The sequence below is a fragment of the Musca domestica genome, unplaced genomic scaffold (genome assembly GCF_030504385.1).
Source record: "Musca domestica strain aabys unplaced genomic scaffold, Musca_domestica.polishedcontigs.V.1.1 66, whole genome shotgun sequence".
In the NCBI taxonomy this organism is placed as follows: Eukaryota; Metazoa; Arthropoda; class Insecta; order Diptera; family Muscidae; genus Musca; species Musca domestica.
Window position 1 is genome coordinate 4,233,996 of NW_026712376.1, and position 17,284 is coordinate 4,251,279.

General features: G+C 34.4%; 1 protein-coding gene across 1 annotated transcript; it reads right to left on the reverse strand.

The window, feature by feature from the left end:
* Positions 1 to 270: 270 nt before the first annotated feature.
* Positions 271 to 14,324, reverse strand: LOC105262565 (FH2 domain-containing protein 1). The gene is made up of 12 exons (XM_020040037.2): positions 13,871 to 14,324; positions 12,348 to 13,003; positions 9,541 to 9,735; positions 9,332 to 9,432; positions 7,032 to 7,281; positions 6,572 to 6,939; positions 4,343 to 4,477; positions 2,717 to 4,275; positions 2,591 to 2,626; positions 902 to 1,302; positions 584 to 841; positions 271 to 533 (listed from the first exon to the last, which is right to left on the reverse strand). The coding sequence occupies exons 2-8, from the start codon at positions 12,809 to 12,811 to the stop codon at positions 3,569 to 3,571; spliced, it is 2,220 nt and encodes a 739-aa protein (XP_019895596.1). The 5' UTR covers positions 12,812 to 13,003; positions 13,871 to 14,324; the 3' UTR covers positions 271 to 533; positions 584 to 841; positions 902 to 1,302; positions 2,591 to 2,626; positions 2,717 to 3,568.
* Between the last annotated feature and the right edge of the window lie 2,960 nt (positions 14,325 to 17,284).

The window sequence follows — 17,284 nt, forward strand, 5'->3', positions numbered from 1 at the left end:
GATGCTTTAGTAAAACCCTAACCTTTATGGACAATGTTCTGCCACCGGAGGTAGAAATCTTTCCGAACTATAAAAATCAAATTTGGAACAATTTCGTGGAATGGAAACAACAAAATGCCGAATATCTGGAGGTACCGTTACATGGGGGTTATAAGTCATCGACGGGCTTCTTCGTAGAGGAATAAAGGAGTTTTAGGCCCTACGCTCCTTTGATCTTTTCCGAAGAAGCCAGCCGATGACTTAAGCCATTAAAAAAAAGCGGTTTATATATTCTCATCAACAACCAGTCAAAAAAGCGTTTTATGTATTCTCGCCTTTAGTCGTAGAAATTAGTTTTACACAGCTAAATACAAAAAGAAAATAAAAATAAGAGACCACACATTCGCTGTTGGTTGTTGGCCATTATCATATTCAATATCCTTCCCATTAGGATCTAGGGACCTATAGACAGGAATCGTTGGCCGTGAATACTCTATTGCATGCGGAAAATGGGATTTACCATGAAAATTACGTAATTTTCTTAACTCCAACACCTGTAAAAAAAGTAGGTTAAACAAATAGAGATTCGTAGACTACCACTTACTTGATCCGGATGTATTTGTAGGCTTTCTTCCACATCAATCCATATAACTTTCGCTTTACATGTTGTAGGCCAAGGGGTATCAGTGGCAAGCATAGAACCCGTATAGCCGTAAAAATATTTTAAATCCTTTGGCAGAAAATCTGAAACCGAAACACTTCCATTTTCTTGTACCATTGTATTGCTGGGAGCTTGAAGAACCCTCGACAACGAAGTATCGACAATGCGTAGAAATGAGCTGGGTGTATTGTGCCTTCTAACCTAAAGATGCAGTGATGTTAGTATATTTCATATCTGTTATTAAGAGCCCAATACTTTTACCCTAAACCCTATACATAGTACCGCAATCCCTTCATCGGCATTTAAAGCATTTTCTAAGTCTCCATATTTAGTGTGATAGAATACAATATGGAGTTCAGCTGGAAAATTCACTTCGTTGAATGACCATTCCTCAGGTGTTTCAAATAGCCAACTAAAATAAATTTCTTTAAAGCGATAGGTTCCCTTGTCCTCTAGTATTCCGCCAACTAGGGTTGGTACATTGTGAGTATCGCGGTACATCATTTTAATTAAAAGCTGATGTCCATTGTTCATTAGAACTGTGTGTTCTGGCTTTTGATCGCAGTTTTCACATAGTAATGGTGAAAACAATTTGTCTTTGATTTCAATATTTGCATATGGAGGTACATATTTTCCAATACAAGTGATATCTTCAGATTGCGCTGTATATACATTATAAAATAAAATCTCAATCAATACTCAGCACAAAGTTGGAAGCATCATAAATCGAATTACCCACGGTAATGTAATGCAATTTAAGCACGAATCTGTTTATTTAGTTAGTCTTTAAGTATCAAACCCATAGAATAAACAGTTGAAAACTGTTGTATAAACTTCAGAATATATAAAATAGAGATGTACAACAATTAACTTAATGCCAATTAGACTGCAACGCAGGCTGGAAATCTTCTCTCTCTCTCTGTTTTCATAACTGTAGCAAAATCATATATTTAGGCAATACAATGAGAAAAAGAAATCGTAAAATTGCGATTTGCCAATTTTAATTGAATAAGGTAAATTCATGCAATCATAAGTTTACATTATTTTCAGAATTATTCACTTAAGGTGAGAATACATAAAGCGCTTATCTGGCTGGCTTCTTCGGAAATGAACAAAGGAGCCTAGGGTCAAAATAGAACTAAGTTAACCTAAAACTCATTTGTTCATCTACGAAGAAGCCAGCCGATGACTTAAGCCATCCAGATATGCGCTTTATGTATTTCCACCCTTAAGTCATCGGCTGGCTTCTTCGGAAATGAACAAAGGAGCCTAGGGTCAAAATAGAACTAAGTTAACCTAAAACTCATTTGTTTATCTACAAAGAAGCCAGCCGATGACTTAAGCCAGTCAAAAAGGCGTTTTATGTATTCTCAATCAAAGATTTGAACCTGGTTTCTATACGGAGTAAGGAAAAGGAAAAGGAAGAGTAAGGAAAAGTTACAGAAAATACAGAGATAGATATGGTTATCTGAAATGATTTTACCTTCGTCATTTTACCATGGTAGAAGAATACAGATAGATGCATCAACCCTTGAGAATATTGATATGTCAAATTTTTAAAAATGTTTTGTGAAAAATAAGTAGAGGCTTCTTCGTAGAGGAACAAAGAAGTTTTAGGTTGAATTAGTTCGATTTTTGCTCTGATCTGATTTCTTGCTAATTCTAAAAAGTCGTGTGCATTTTGAATTCAAAATTTGTTATAAAAAATATTCCAATAAAAAAGTAAAAAATATTCCAATGAGTTAAATTTTGTTGAAAAACACATATCATGACAACAGTTGAACGGCCGCGTCTACAAAAATATTCAAAAATATTTTTTTTGAAGAAATCTTTTAATATTTTTGACTTAACAATGTTTACAAGTGTTGATGCATCTGCCTGTATTCGTCTACCATGGAAGGGTACTGTAGTCGGTCCGCAAGACATTTTAATTAAAAAATATTTACTTACATTCAGATCCAACATTATTGAGCAACACATAAAAAGCTTCAAAAATTAAGAGAAAACAGAACTTTAATACGAACGTACTGTATTTATTGTGTATTATAAATAATTGTATTGAATATGTTTACATACCAACAATAAATGTTAGTTTTGAAAAACAAATCGGTCTCATCCTATTCAAGTTCACGTGGAAAACTAGTGTTGTGAGACAATTATTAAATGCGTGACTTTTTCCATACTTTTCTGCTCATTCATTTGAAAATGTGAAGTAGTCCCTTGTGTACCGTTTAATGTTTTAATCCTCTTGTAATAATTTGTATAGTTTACATTTGTGTGAATGTATGGAGGATATGAAATATTTGTTATGCAACAAAGGAGTTTTAGGTTGACTTAGTTCGAATTTGGCCCTATGCTCCTTTGTTCATTTCCAAAGAAGCCAGCCAGATAAGCGCTTTATGTATTCCCACCTTAAGTGTATCCGATTTCTGCCGATTTTGTGTGTGTATTTATTATTTTGAAAAATAGAAACAGCCTCAGGCCTGCATTTCTGTAGTTTTACACAACTGTTCTACCACCGTATTGTACCATGGTATGTACAATTAATTTGACAGTTTAAACCGAAAAAATCTATTCCCGACTTAACCCTGATATACAAGGATCAGAAGAATGTATTGACGAAAAATTAACCTACCTGGGTTAATTGATTAATTAATTTTAAAAAAGTTTTGTCAAAAAGTTGATTTTTATATGTTTTCTTATGCGACGCCTATCCGAGGTTCTTTTGATATGTATTTTTATATATTTTTTAGAAATTTTAATAAGTCCAAATTGGAGTTAAGCCCATATTTGCAGTCAATAACTTCTTGTCCGACCTTATATAGGCCTTATTAAAGACCATCAAAATTTAAAACTATGTTATATGCCTGAAAATTAAAAAAAATATCTGATGTAATTAAGTTTAAAAATTTGATGTTATTTTGAAATTTATTTCCCAAAGCCAATTTTTTTTACAATTGAGGTAAATATGCGTTTTGGAAAAGATGACTTGCCCTCAATTTTCGTCATTTTAGCCATATCATCTGATTCATTCTGAGACTTTTTCAATTCATTTATTTCCTCTATTTTGGAGTTCGGCATTTCGGAAGGTGTTGAATTAAATGCATGCTTTCGGTTCATATTTGTTTCCTCACTTGCTTCCTCGGTTACCGACGACTCGTTTGATGTATCTTTCAGCGAGCTGTAATTGATTTTGTTTCTTGTTTGCAGCGTTAATTTAGGCGTTTGAGTTTTTTCATTATCTGTTTTGCTGGCAATATTTTCAAAAAACTTCTTTCTATCTGCAAAAATGTCCTTATCCTTAGTAATGGGTCCCTTTGGAATTGAGTGTCGTAATAGTTTTTCTCGTGGTATATCCCATAGACTGTTCTTTTTAGGTACTGGTTTTAATTTCCGAATAATTTCTTGCAATTTTGCCTCATTTACTGGCATTACATGGACACCGATTTCTTCGCATTTTGATATAGCTGATTTATCCTTAGCTACGCTGGGCAAATTTGTCACACTACCTGAGTTATGCTGCTGTGAAATATCCGAATAATGTCGAATTTTACTTGAAACACTTTTCTGCAATGTTTCCTTGTTTGACTTGAATTTATCAACTGCCGATTCTTTTTTCGACTTTTGCAAAGAACCTAAAAAGATTTTTTTATTTATCGAAATAAAATAAAAATAAAATTCGAAGTTGGTGTTAATACTCACTTATCTTTTCAGCTGTACTAGTTTTCAATATCACCCTGTTACTTTGTTCAGATTCTATTGCCTCTCTTATGAAACCTTTGCTTCTTGCAACTTTTACAGTTTCAAAGCGATTGTGCAAATTAATATTTGATTTTCCTGAAAATATTATAATAATTTTTATTATATGTCGTTTTGTTTGTGAAAAGAACTGTTGTATGGAATAATGGGAAAAAATGCTGATCAATCTTTGATTGAGTTTAACATATGTAATATGTAATAAAATAAAAACCAGCATAGAAAGTCTTAAAATCGACTTTATGATACCCTACACAACTTTTCACATTAAGTAGAGCTTCGCATGATAAATACATGTTTTTATGGAGAATTTTTTAGAACTACATCATACCATTTATGATTATAGTTATAACCTAAAGTCCAAAGAAACTAATATATTAAAGGATTATCCTCCTCTGAATCGGTCTACTAAATTTGCCGAGGCATTCGTGCCTTTTCAATTCGGACTTGTATTAACCATTTGGTGCACAATTAACTAGAAATCGGAAAAAATATATATGTCCATATCTGACTCGATCTCGATAAAATTTAGCATAGGTATTTCTGAGCTGTATTTGATATATATATATAGTGCATATTACGGCTGTGGAAAACAAATATAACAAATCGGATGAACATTATATATGAAAGCTATAGCTACAACTGAACCAATTTTCAACAAATTTTACATAGTTGTTTCTAGACTCAATTTGGTCGTAAGTGCCAAATTCCATCCGATTTGGGCTAATAAAAGCTAATCGGACGAAGATTTATATGGGAGCTATATCCAATTCTGAACCAATCTCGATAAAATTTAGCATAGGTATTTTGAACTATATTTGATATGGTTAAGGCTGCAGAGGACAAAGATAACAAATCGGATGAACAATTATATAGGAGCTATAGATATATCTGAACCGATTTCGATCAAATCTGACATACTTATTCCCAGGTTAATTTGGTCGTATGTGCAAAATTTGGGCTGATATTACACGTTTGGGGCACAAAATCGGACGAAGATATACAAGGTGAGACAGCTGTTAAAATTATTCCAGTGACAGCTCATTATATTGTTTACAAGCGCACAAAAGCATTTTGGTGACAATTTTCCACAAAAAAAGTTATTCGTGATGGAATTCAAGCGTGATAGTGTGATGTCTTTATATTTGGCTGCGAAACCACAAGTGGCTATCGTTAGAGCACTCCAACATTTGAATGTAAATAAGTCTTGTGTGTCTCGTACCATCGCTCGTTACGTCTGACGTCAAGGAAGTGGACGGAAGAAAACAGCAACATAATCAGAAATGGTTCGAAAAGCAAAGAAGCGACTTGATCGAAACCCGCGTCGCAGTATTCCATTCGGCAAAATATTGAAAAATGAGTTCGCGGTAAAGCCATTGAAATTCCAAAAAGTTCAATAACAACACAACAAAAAGAAAATAGACTCAAAAGAGCTAAAGAGTTGCTTCGCTTGGCCGAAAATGGTGAACTGTCGAATTTTGTTTTCTCCGATGAGAAAACATTCGTTGTCCAGCAGTTTGTAAACAAACAAAATTATCGTGTTTACTTGCCAAAGAGGTCAGAAGAAAATGTGCACCTTCGGTTGGCCACCAGAACTCAAGCACCGGCCATGGTGATGGTGTGGGCCGCCATTACAGCCGATGGTCGCTCTCCGCTCGTATTAATCGACCGTGGCATCAGAATAAGTGCCGAATATTAACGCGAAATATTCTGGAGGATGTATTAAAGCCTTGGTCACGCAAACATTTTGGCCTCAGACCTTAAACATTCCAACAGGACTCAGAACCATCGCACTCAGCACGTGCCACCAAGAATGGTTACAAAATGAGGTTCCTCGCTTCATTTCCAGCGCACAACGGATACCAATTCGTTGGACTATTGTGTCTGGAGTATTTTGGAAAGCAAGGTTGGCACTAAAAAATACCAAAGTGTCGATCACCTTAAACAAGCGCTTCGCCGGGAATGGGCCAAAATACCGCAGAGAAAGATTGGGGCAGCGTGTGGTTTCATTGGCCTTTCGAAGGCCATAATTCATGCCCAAGGCGAACAAATCGAACAAATCTAAACTTATTCTAAATTTTTTTTATCTCACCCTGGAATATCTTTGTAATTTTTGAATGCACCTTCATATCCCAATGCAATGTTCACTTTCGCATTGACATGCAATTTTCTTACCTCTCGATGGGGTTGCTATTGTTCCATACGATTGCTTCTGCTTACTTATGGATTTGGTTTCAATGATTTCGAGTTCCGTTTCGGCACGTTTCAAATCCCATAGAAATTTTTCAAAAATTTTAAAACAGTCCTTCAATTTGAATGTGGACGAGGGTTCACAAAAGAAAGTAGCTACCTTGATACGTATATCTTCTACGTCTTTTAAAGTCTCTTTCAAATTTTGGATTTGAGCTTCATCATTTTCTAATGATTTTAACATCTGCTCATTCATGTCCAACATGATGTTTGGTAATTCAAGTTGTGATTTTAGACTTTGCAAAAGACTATCAAATTTTTTAATATCGACGGGTATTTGTTCTAGATTTATTCTGCAAAGAAAGGGTGTAAATAACATAAAAAAGACAAAAATATCGGCCGATAACTTATATATTTGGGTTCTTCAATCTTCCACGAAACTTACTTATCAGTTTCATGCAAATTTCGAAATTCGTTCAATGCCTGTAATAGATGTGGCTGCGTTCTCTTTATTTGATCAACCATAAAATGTAAGAAATTCATGTGGACGGTATTAGCTCGTGTTTGACTTAGTTTCGGCAAAGACGACAACTTAATACCAATGGCATTTCCACCAAATTTTCCCGAATTTAAAAAGTTTCCCACCAACACTATTGTGTACAAGATTTCATGCAAACCCTTGTTATTTAGAAGTTCTAGAATTAAAAAGAAAATAACAAGTTAAGAAGTATCAGTCGATTGTGCCAACAGATGTCTACCGTCAGCCAATGTTTGATTATTAAAATATATTTTAACTTCTGCTACGATTATTCAAATTGTTCACCCTCTATGGAGTAGGTTCCGAAGGAATGGACCAAAGTTGTCCTTTCCGTATCGGACCTACATAAATATGATATAACTGTGTGTGAGGTACCAAATATAGACGACCGAAGTATTCCATTTTCACAGTTCATCTGATACAAATAAAAATACAGGTAGGGGAAAATTACAAGAAAATCGAACATTTATATACAATTTTATGGAATTTTATCAAAAATTCCGATCAATTCCGTATTCATCCCAGGTTTTTAGTTGAGAGAAATATTTAGCAAGTTGTAAAGAATCGCCGACTTGTTTCGCAAGTTATGATTAAAAGTATTGAAAATTGTGATAAAAGTATTGAAAATTGTGACGCTTTGTGTGTGAGGTACCAGAAGTGGTTCGCAGATATATATCATCTTCACAACAGATCTTGTGTTAGCAAAAATGTTTGAATGTGTGAAATTTGAACAGAGTTGGATGCTTATTTGGCTTTCTTTGAGCGTTTTGTTTTTCAAAACCTATGTGTGGCAGCTGCCAGAAGAAATGGTCCGATTTCTACCATCTTGATAACAGATCTTGTGTTGATGGAAATATTGAGATGCACCAAGTCTGGAATGAAATCGGATGTTAATTTAGCGTTTTATAAGCTTAATGGATATTCAAAATGTTGACCCTTTTTGGGATCCGATATATCCCGTCTTCACAGCAGATCTTGTGTTGGTAGAAAAATGGGATGTGTGAAATATGAAGAGAACCGGATGCTTATTTCGGATTTTATAATCCTTTTGGTTATTCAAAACGTTGAGCCTTTGTGGGGGAGGTTCCAGAAGGGGTGGACCGGTATAATCCATCTTCATACCCGACCTTGGGTTAATAATAATATTGTGATGTATGTAATTTGAAGACAATCGGACTCATACATCACATTTTATAAGAGCTGTAACTATTCAAAATTTTGACCCTTTGTGGAGGAGGTACCAGAAAGAGTGCGCTGACAAATCCCATTTTCACAGCAGATCTTGTGTTAGTAAGAATAATGGCATCTGTGAAATTTGTAGAGAACCGGATGCTTATTACGGATTTTATAATCGTTTTCGATATTCAAAACTTTGATCCTTTATGGGGGAGATACCAGAAGGAATGATCCGATCCTACCTCCTTTGTAAAAGATCCTGTGCTGATAGAAATATTCAGATGGGTCAAATCTGAATGGACTCGGATGTTAGTTTTGAAATATATGAGCTTCATGGGTATTCAAAATTTTGACCATTTGTGGGGGAGGTACCAGAAAGAGTGGACCGATATATCCCATCTTCACAGTAGATCTTGTGTTTGTAGAAATAATGGGATGTGTGAAATATGAAAAGAACCGGATGCTCAATTTGGATTTTTAATCGTTTTGGTTATTAAAAATTTTGACCCTTTTGTGGGGGAGGTACCGGAAGGAATGGTCCGATCTCAACTATCTTTATAACAGATCTTGTGTTGATGAAAAATATTGAGATGTGAAGTCTGAATGGATTCGAATAATAATTTTGCATTTTATGAAATTCATGAATATTCAAAATTTTGACCCTTTGTGGGGGAAGTACTAAAAGGAGTAGACCGATATATTTCATCTTCACACCTGACCTTGGTTTTATAAAAAATATAGTGATTTGTGTAGATAGAAGCCAATCGGAGTATTTCATCACGTTTTATAAGAGTTATAATTATAAAAATGTTGACCCTTTGTGGGGGAGGTATAGGGTTCAGGGTACAGGGTTCTAGAAACACGTTTAAATACAAATTCTCTGCCAGGGTTAACCCAGATAACTGATCAGACACATTACATTTATTTCGTTTTATGTAGACAAATTTATTGCGAGCAATCGCCAGGTTAGAGATTTTGTAGATAAACGTACGCAAAAGCAGATATTTTAATCGGTGTCCAGATTATCTTACCATTGCCCGCTTGTATCACAATTTTCATTGAATCTTGCAATTGTGTAAAATTTTCGTTGAAATCTTCCTTAAATGCCATGCATTCTAGGCGAAGTTTATAACTGAAATTGATAAAATTATTTTAAATTATTTTAATAAACTTTTAGTTTACAAAATTATACAAGCACTAATTAGACCCTAGACCCTAGGTAAAAATTTGTTGCACTCACTCAGGAATTTCGATTAGTTTAATCAAGAAGATTTCCGCTCGAACTAAGTGATTTCGGTTGCCAGTGAACGTTCTAAGTATATTCAGCTCATCCATTTCGGACAAAAGTCTTAATAGACGTTTGATTTTCTCCACACCCATGATTTGGTGCCTGCAGCTACGAACAAGTTCTATAATTTCATCATCTGTTTTCAAGCTGGAATAAGAATAATATAAGATAAATAATACTATTAAGGCTAAAAGGGATCAAAGCTTAAATCGTGACTTCGGCTCAAAACACCACTTTTGGCTGACAATAGTGTTGTTTTTTATACCCTCTGCATACATAGTATGGGGGGTATATTAAGTTCTTCATTCCATTTGTAACTCATCGATATAATCATTTTAGACACAACAAAGTATACAGGGTGAGATGAAAAAACTGCAACTAACTTCAGACTGCTGTCGTTTCTAAGCCATTCGTCCGACAGCTGTTTAAATTATTCCAGTGACAGCTCATTATATTGTTTACAAGCGTACAAAAGCTTTTTGGTGAGAAAAAGTTATTCGTGATTGAATTCAAGCGTAATAGTGCGATTTCTTTCTATTTTGGCTGGAAAACCCACAAGTGGCTATCGTTAGAGCACTCCAGCATTTAAATGTGAATAAATCTTTTGTGTCTCGTACCATCCCTTGTTACCGATACTGTGATACTGGTAACGTAGTCCGACGTCAAGGAAGTGGACGGAAGAAAACAGCAATTTTATCAGAAATGGTTCGAAAAGTAAAGAAGCGATTTGATCGAAGCCCGCGTCGCAGTGGCCGAAAACTGGCTAGTGAGCAGAACATATTGCAATATTCCATTCGGCAAATATTGAAAAATGAGCTCGGGATAAAGCCATTGAAATTCCAACAAGTTAAAAAGAAGTAAGTTCGGCCAGGTCGGGTATTCAAACCCTCCACCATTTGGAACGAATTTGGAAATAAAATCATTAAAAAATTCTGTTAAAATTTTAAAAATACCAAATATAGCCGTTATATTGGTGTCTGTACGACATGGACCTACATAGGCATTGTTTGTCATAAGTCATTACCATATTCGAATTCGAAGCTTGAAATACGTTGAATGATGTAGCTAAAATCATCAAAATATCGTATATAGGGAGGTACCGTTATATCGGAGCTGTGCGAAGACCTGAACCAGCATAGACAATTTTCTGTCATAGGCTGTAACATCCACTACGAACTTAAAATACAACATCTCAAACTATTTCGGTGGTACCTAAACTCGTCAAAATACCGAATATATGGAGGTACTGGTATATGGGGTCAATACGAAGAACTGGGCCTGCATAGACAATTGTCTGTCACAGACTGTAGTTCCTATTACGAACTCTAAATACATAATTTCGAACAATTCCGGTAAATAGTTATGCTAGAATCAACAAAGTACTGAATATTTGGATGTACCGTTATATGGAGGCTATATGAAGACGTGGACCTGCACAGACAATTTTATGTCTTAGGCTGTAGTATCCATTACGAACTTCAAATACCAAATTTTAAACAATTCCGGTTAATAATGTCGCTAAAATCATAAAAATACCGAATATATGGAGGTACCGTTACATGGGGGCTATGTGAAGACGTGGACCTACATGCCCCATTTACGAACTTAACCTGCCTACCGGAAGAATAAACATTCCTCCTGGTTTTACCTATTTCGAGGGTTTCGGTTATATTTTCGAATCGATAGAACCATCAACCAACCATGGGACTATTATAAACAGTTGATGTGGGGAAAGTGTACCAGTAGTCGGCACTTTTAGGATTTTCGCGTTTTTAATCGCTGACCATTCTGAGTGGAACTTTTCAATTATTACAAAGTTAATTTATTCAGATTCGAAATTTTGTTCTTGCAATAATAAATAAAGTTTTAATAACATTCTTATTAAATTTCATAAATTTGTAGTTTTATTAAAACAATGCTTTTTTGCCAGTAGTCGGCACCATTTGCTAATTGTCGGTATGGCATGTTCCAACCGTCGGCGTACCAATTTTTTTGTAAGAATAATTAATAATAATAATAAATTAATTCATTAAAATATAATATTTTTGTTTAGTTAAACTGATTGTACTTTTCTTAACAATATGGATTGTTGAGGACCTTCACAGACAAAAATTTAATTTTTATTAGAATAAATCATCTTTTCTTAGCGAAATTGTACACAAAGATAGCTGACAATATATTTGAAGTAAACAAAATATATTTAGTTATAATAGTTTCATTTATTTGGGCTTAAAAATAAAAAGTGCCGACTACTGAGACATGCCGAACTTAGGCACACTTACCCTATACTGTTTAATAAATATGCTATATTATTTGGGTTTCCAACTCTCAAATTAAAACCTCTGGCTGGAAAATAGGATCAGGTTTTTTGAAACACTATAAATCGCCCGGTACGTGAACCCAGATTGACATTTTTGAAATGCATATTTATTGCTCTTTAGTCGAGTCATCATCTATACTAAAACTTGTGCCACTTATGTGAGCCAGATGTGTGGATTATTATGCTTTAAAAACTATGCGTTAAACTACAGACCGGCAACGCGGTCTGGGCCAGCTAGTAATAATATAACATGTGGCAAATTATATTTCAACAAAATAATTTTCCTCAACAATTAATACAATTGCTATTAAATACATTTAGAAATTACGCACGAAGTTGCGTAATTATATTGTCAATGTTGAAAATTATTCAATAATTATCATTGTAATTTTCACTTTTTTCATTTTTTTCACTTTTTCGACGTAACCAAAGTACTTACCCCTTAAATTGTTCGAGGAATATTTCAACGAGAAAACTATGCTGATCATTTAGTAATTTCAATTTTGTTGAATGCGGTTTGATTGTTGATCTATCCAGAGTATTTGTTGTCATTGGTAATGGAACAGAGAATAATGATTCTGCTTTATGCCATTCAATTGGAAGTCGAAAAGATTTCTTGTGTTTATTGGCCATGGTAGTCCAGATGTTTTTCTGGCCCAGCACCGTTTGAGGCGCTACTATATCCCAATATAATGACTTCATTTTTAAGTTCGGATTCGGTGGACTCTGTTGCGGTAGCAATTCCTCAATTTCAGAAGAAGTACTGTCAGGACGCGGCGAAGGATTGTTGCTATTTGGGGATGGTGGAGGCGGTGGTGGTGCTGGTGATATGTGAGGAATGACAGGTTTTGTTCCGTGACTCTCTTCAATTATCAACGATTCCGTGGACAACGATGTGTGCATTGATATCGACTGTATGCTTTTTTTATTCTTCGTTTCTAAATTCAAATCCTGATTCAGATCATTATGGATTTGCCGATTTACCACTGTTTGGATAAATCTTTCGACTTCCTTCCATATTGAATTTCCTCCAGCTTGAGTCTGGAGCAGTTGAAGCAATGTGAACAGTGTTGATAAATGTTCACTGCTTTCTAGCTGTAAAAATAAATGTTTTCATGGTCATGTTATATAAAAGCAGGTGCCTGACGATTTGTTGTAAAGTGTAAATTTAATGACCAACAAAAATGAAATCAAAAAAAAAAAAACAAGGGAAAAATAATTATCTGAATGAAACTTTAGTCATCGGCTGGCTTCTTCGGAAAAGAGCAAAGGAGCCTATGGCCGAAATCCAATTGGTTTAAGTCATCGGCTGGCTTCTTTGGAAAAGATCAAAGGAATGTAGGGCTAAAAACGAACTAAGCCAACCTAAAGCTGGGAATACATAAAGCGCTTAAGCTGGGAATACATAAAGCGCTTATTTGGCTGGCTTAAGTCATCGGCTGGCTTCTTCGGAAATGAACAAAGGAGCCTAGGGTCAAAATCGAACTAAGTCAACCTAAAACTCCTTTGTTCCTCTACGAAGAAGCCAGCCGATGACTTAAGCCAGTCAAATAAGCGCTTTATGTATTCCCAGCTTTAGACTCCTTTGTTTTTCTACGAAGAAGCCACCCGATGACTTAAGCCAGTCAGAGAAGCGTTTTATATATTCTCACCTTAAGTCATCGGCTGGCTTCTTCGTAGTGGAACAAATGATTTTTAGGTTCACTTAGTTCGATATTGGTCCTACGTTCCTTTGTTCTTTTCCGAAGAAGGCAGACCATGACGTAAGCCAGTCAAAAATCATAGATGACGGACAGGACAGGCCAAATACGAAGATACCAGCCAATGACATAGATCAGTCAAAAAAGCCTCCTATGCGTTCTCACCTTCAAGCCAGTCAAAAAAACTTTTTATGTATTTACAATTTAACTTATATTCTTATACCATGCTATGGTATTCCAAGTACTTGGTACAAAAACTTACCCTTTTAATAAGTTCATTGGCAAGTCCAATACATGAATTGGAATTGATTTGGCTGTGGATCTGTTGCAAACCGTCCTGTTCATCCAAGTCAACTGCTGTAATTGTTCTGATAAAATAAAATTAATTTTGTGGGTAATAATTTGGAAGTTTTATATTCGAAAAGGATAATGAAGCATTGCAAGTAATTGCAATAGCAAATTTGTCGGCTACAGTTTAAAAACTCTCACAGATTACTCAATCCGGATCCCAGGTAGATCCCAAGTACATGAACACTTTGAAAGACGACTTCGAATTGGAAGCATTATTCGATATCTGGTAACAATTGGTACCAAATTCCACCGAATGTTGTCTGTTTACTTTACTCAAAAGTCGAATGAAGAGAAATATTTTGACAGTTGTGTTTCTGAAAGTGACTTTCAAAACTGACATTTAAATTCTTGTTTATTTCAATAATTTTGTTTTTAACTATTTAGAGAATCGCACTATTAATCACATTAGCAAAATTTAATATACACATTAAAAATTGGGTTTCGTAGGGCTCATTGCTATACTACCGCCACAATATAAACGTAACGATGTTTAATTTTTTTAGATCACTATAATTCACAAACGTTTTTTTTTTTTATTAATTATTATCATTCCTAAATTTATATTCATACAGCTTATTTATATTATTATATAGCTAATTTATATAGCTTACATATTTGGCGGATTTATGGTATTATTATTATTATTAATTTGTTTCATTTCGATTACTTTGCAATACAATTTTTTTCCAAAAGTTTAACTTGCGTTATGAATGAGCTGGATGTTTATACACTTAAAATCAAATACAAAATTTGCTGAATTTTCAGAGTAATATCATGTTGGTCTCAAATACCTGCGGTTTTCAAAAGAAAAGTTATTTATACAAACTATGGAGAAAAAAATAAATTTATTGTGGTCTACATACAAATATGGAGATTGTCTAACTTGTGGGGAGCAAATTACTAGAAAATAATTATAAGAATGTATTTATCTAAAATTATCAAAACACGTCTTTATACCAAAAAAAAAAAAAAAAAAAAAAAAAAAACAAAGAATTATTCATAGCGTAAGAATATAAGTTAACTGCAAGGGTTGTTTTACAAATATACATGGTGAAAAGTAATAATGGTGGAGAAATATATGTAGATGCATCAACGCTTGGGAACATTGATATGTCAAAATTTGTAAAATGTTTTATTAAAAATAAGTAAATTTTTAAATGTTTTTTATACGGAGGTTGTTATAATAAGCATTTTTCAACAATTTTTACAAATTTTAATAATTTTTCATTCAACATTTTCAATTTCAAAATTGGTTTTACAGTTTATTATCCCAGCAGCTGTGTCGATGCAACTACCTGTATTCTAAGTAATATAAACGTCAACTGAAATAACACACACCATCAGGATTTATTGTTTAGATTTACGAGCTCTACGCGATCTCAAATGTCAATTCCATAGCGTATACGACAAATAATATCCATTAGATTTAGAATACAATTTACGTGACGCACACTCCAAAGGACAAAGACATTTGAAATCGAGTGGATAACAGCCGGATTTATTTTAGTCCCGATGCGGAATCTACATGCTGAAGAAAAGTATTAAAGTAGAAAATACATAAAACGCCTTTTCATGGGTTTAAGTCATCGGCTGGCTTCTTCGTAAAATAACAAAAGAGTTTTAGGTTGACTTAGTTCAATATTGGCCTATAAACTATACTTGTTCACCCTAATCCTTTGTTCTTTTTCAAAGAAGCCAGCAGAGGACTTAATCTAGTCAAAAAATCAGTCTATGTATTCTCACCTTTAGTGCGGTCATGGTAGAAGAATACAGGTAGATGCAACAACGCAACTTTGATATGTCATAATTTTTTAAATGTATTGTCAAAAATAAATAGATTTTTATAGGGTTTCTTATACGACGCAAATCGAACCTCATTATCTTACGTATTTTTCAACAATGTTTACAAATTGCAATAATTTATCGTTCAACATTTTCAATTTCAGAATCGGATTGACAGTTCGTTATCCCAGCAGCTGTGACGATACCATACACTCCAAAGTCGCCATTGTTTCCGCCAAGGAGTTGTTTACATTTTGCATTCGGACCAGGGATGCCAACTGCTCCGACGTAAAAATCGCTACAAACATTTTTTTAAATATCACCATAAATCTCTACTGACTAAGACCAACAAAAAATTTGTAAAAAGGGCAAAAATAATCATTCGTTGAAATTTCAACAAAGTCAAACCACAACAGTGAACTAGTAATAACTTTTTTGTCAAATTGTTGTTACAAGTAGTCTTCTTGTCCAAACTTATATGGGCTTTGGTCCGTTATTTTTTTTTTTTTTTTGCTTTAAAAGTTATGACAATAAACACGTTTGCGTAAAAATCGATCAATATGTTACTCGATTCGAAAGTTCGAACAAGTCGAAAGTTGTAATCGATCCGAATTTAAACTGTTACTATGTAACAGTTTCTGATCGAGTAAAAAGTGCTGTAACTAAATGGATTTATTTTGGCAGTACTTTCGATTGTATTATTCAAAATTGGTAGCATTTTCTTCGTAAAATATTGAAAATACAAAAAAAGAAAACAGGCGAATCTAGAAAATTGGAAACAATTACGATTCACGCGCCTCAAAAAATAAAAAATGGATTCGTTTGCTGCCTTTAACCAACTGTGAATGTTCCGTCATATAATTGAATATTGTCTGAAATTGGCTATGCTTTGTATCACCACCAAAGCCATCATGGAAAGCAGGATATATTCAATTATTCATTCCGTTTGTAACACCACTTAGAATTTGTCGTAGAACCCTTAAAAAGTAAGTCGATTCGAATATATTTGCCCTCATATAACGATACATAAAGCGCTTATTTGGCTGGCTTAAGTCATCGGCTTCGGAAGTGGTCAAAGTACCCTAGGGCCAAAATCGAACTAAGTCAACCTAATACTGCTTTGTTCCTCTACGAAGAAGCCAGCCGATGACTTAAGCCAGCCAAATAAGCGCTTTATGTATTCCCACCATATCGCCTGGCTTCTTCCTTAAGACAGACAAGTTAAAAAACTTTCTATGCAGTGCTTCATATGCTAACAACAAATTAGCATTAAGGTAAGAATACATAGAACGCTTTTTTGATTGCCTAAGTCATCGGCTGACTCCTTCATAGAGAAACAAAGAAGTTTTAGGTTGACTTAGATCGATTTTGGTCCTACACTCCTTCTTCTTTTCTTTTCCGAAGAAGTCAGCCGATAATTTAAGCCAGTCAAAAAAGTGCTTTATGTATTCTGATCTTTAAAGCAATCGCATAATTTCTGAACTTCCTGCTGCAATAAGTTTAAGATTTTGACTTAGAATTAATGAATAGTAAATTATTTATA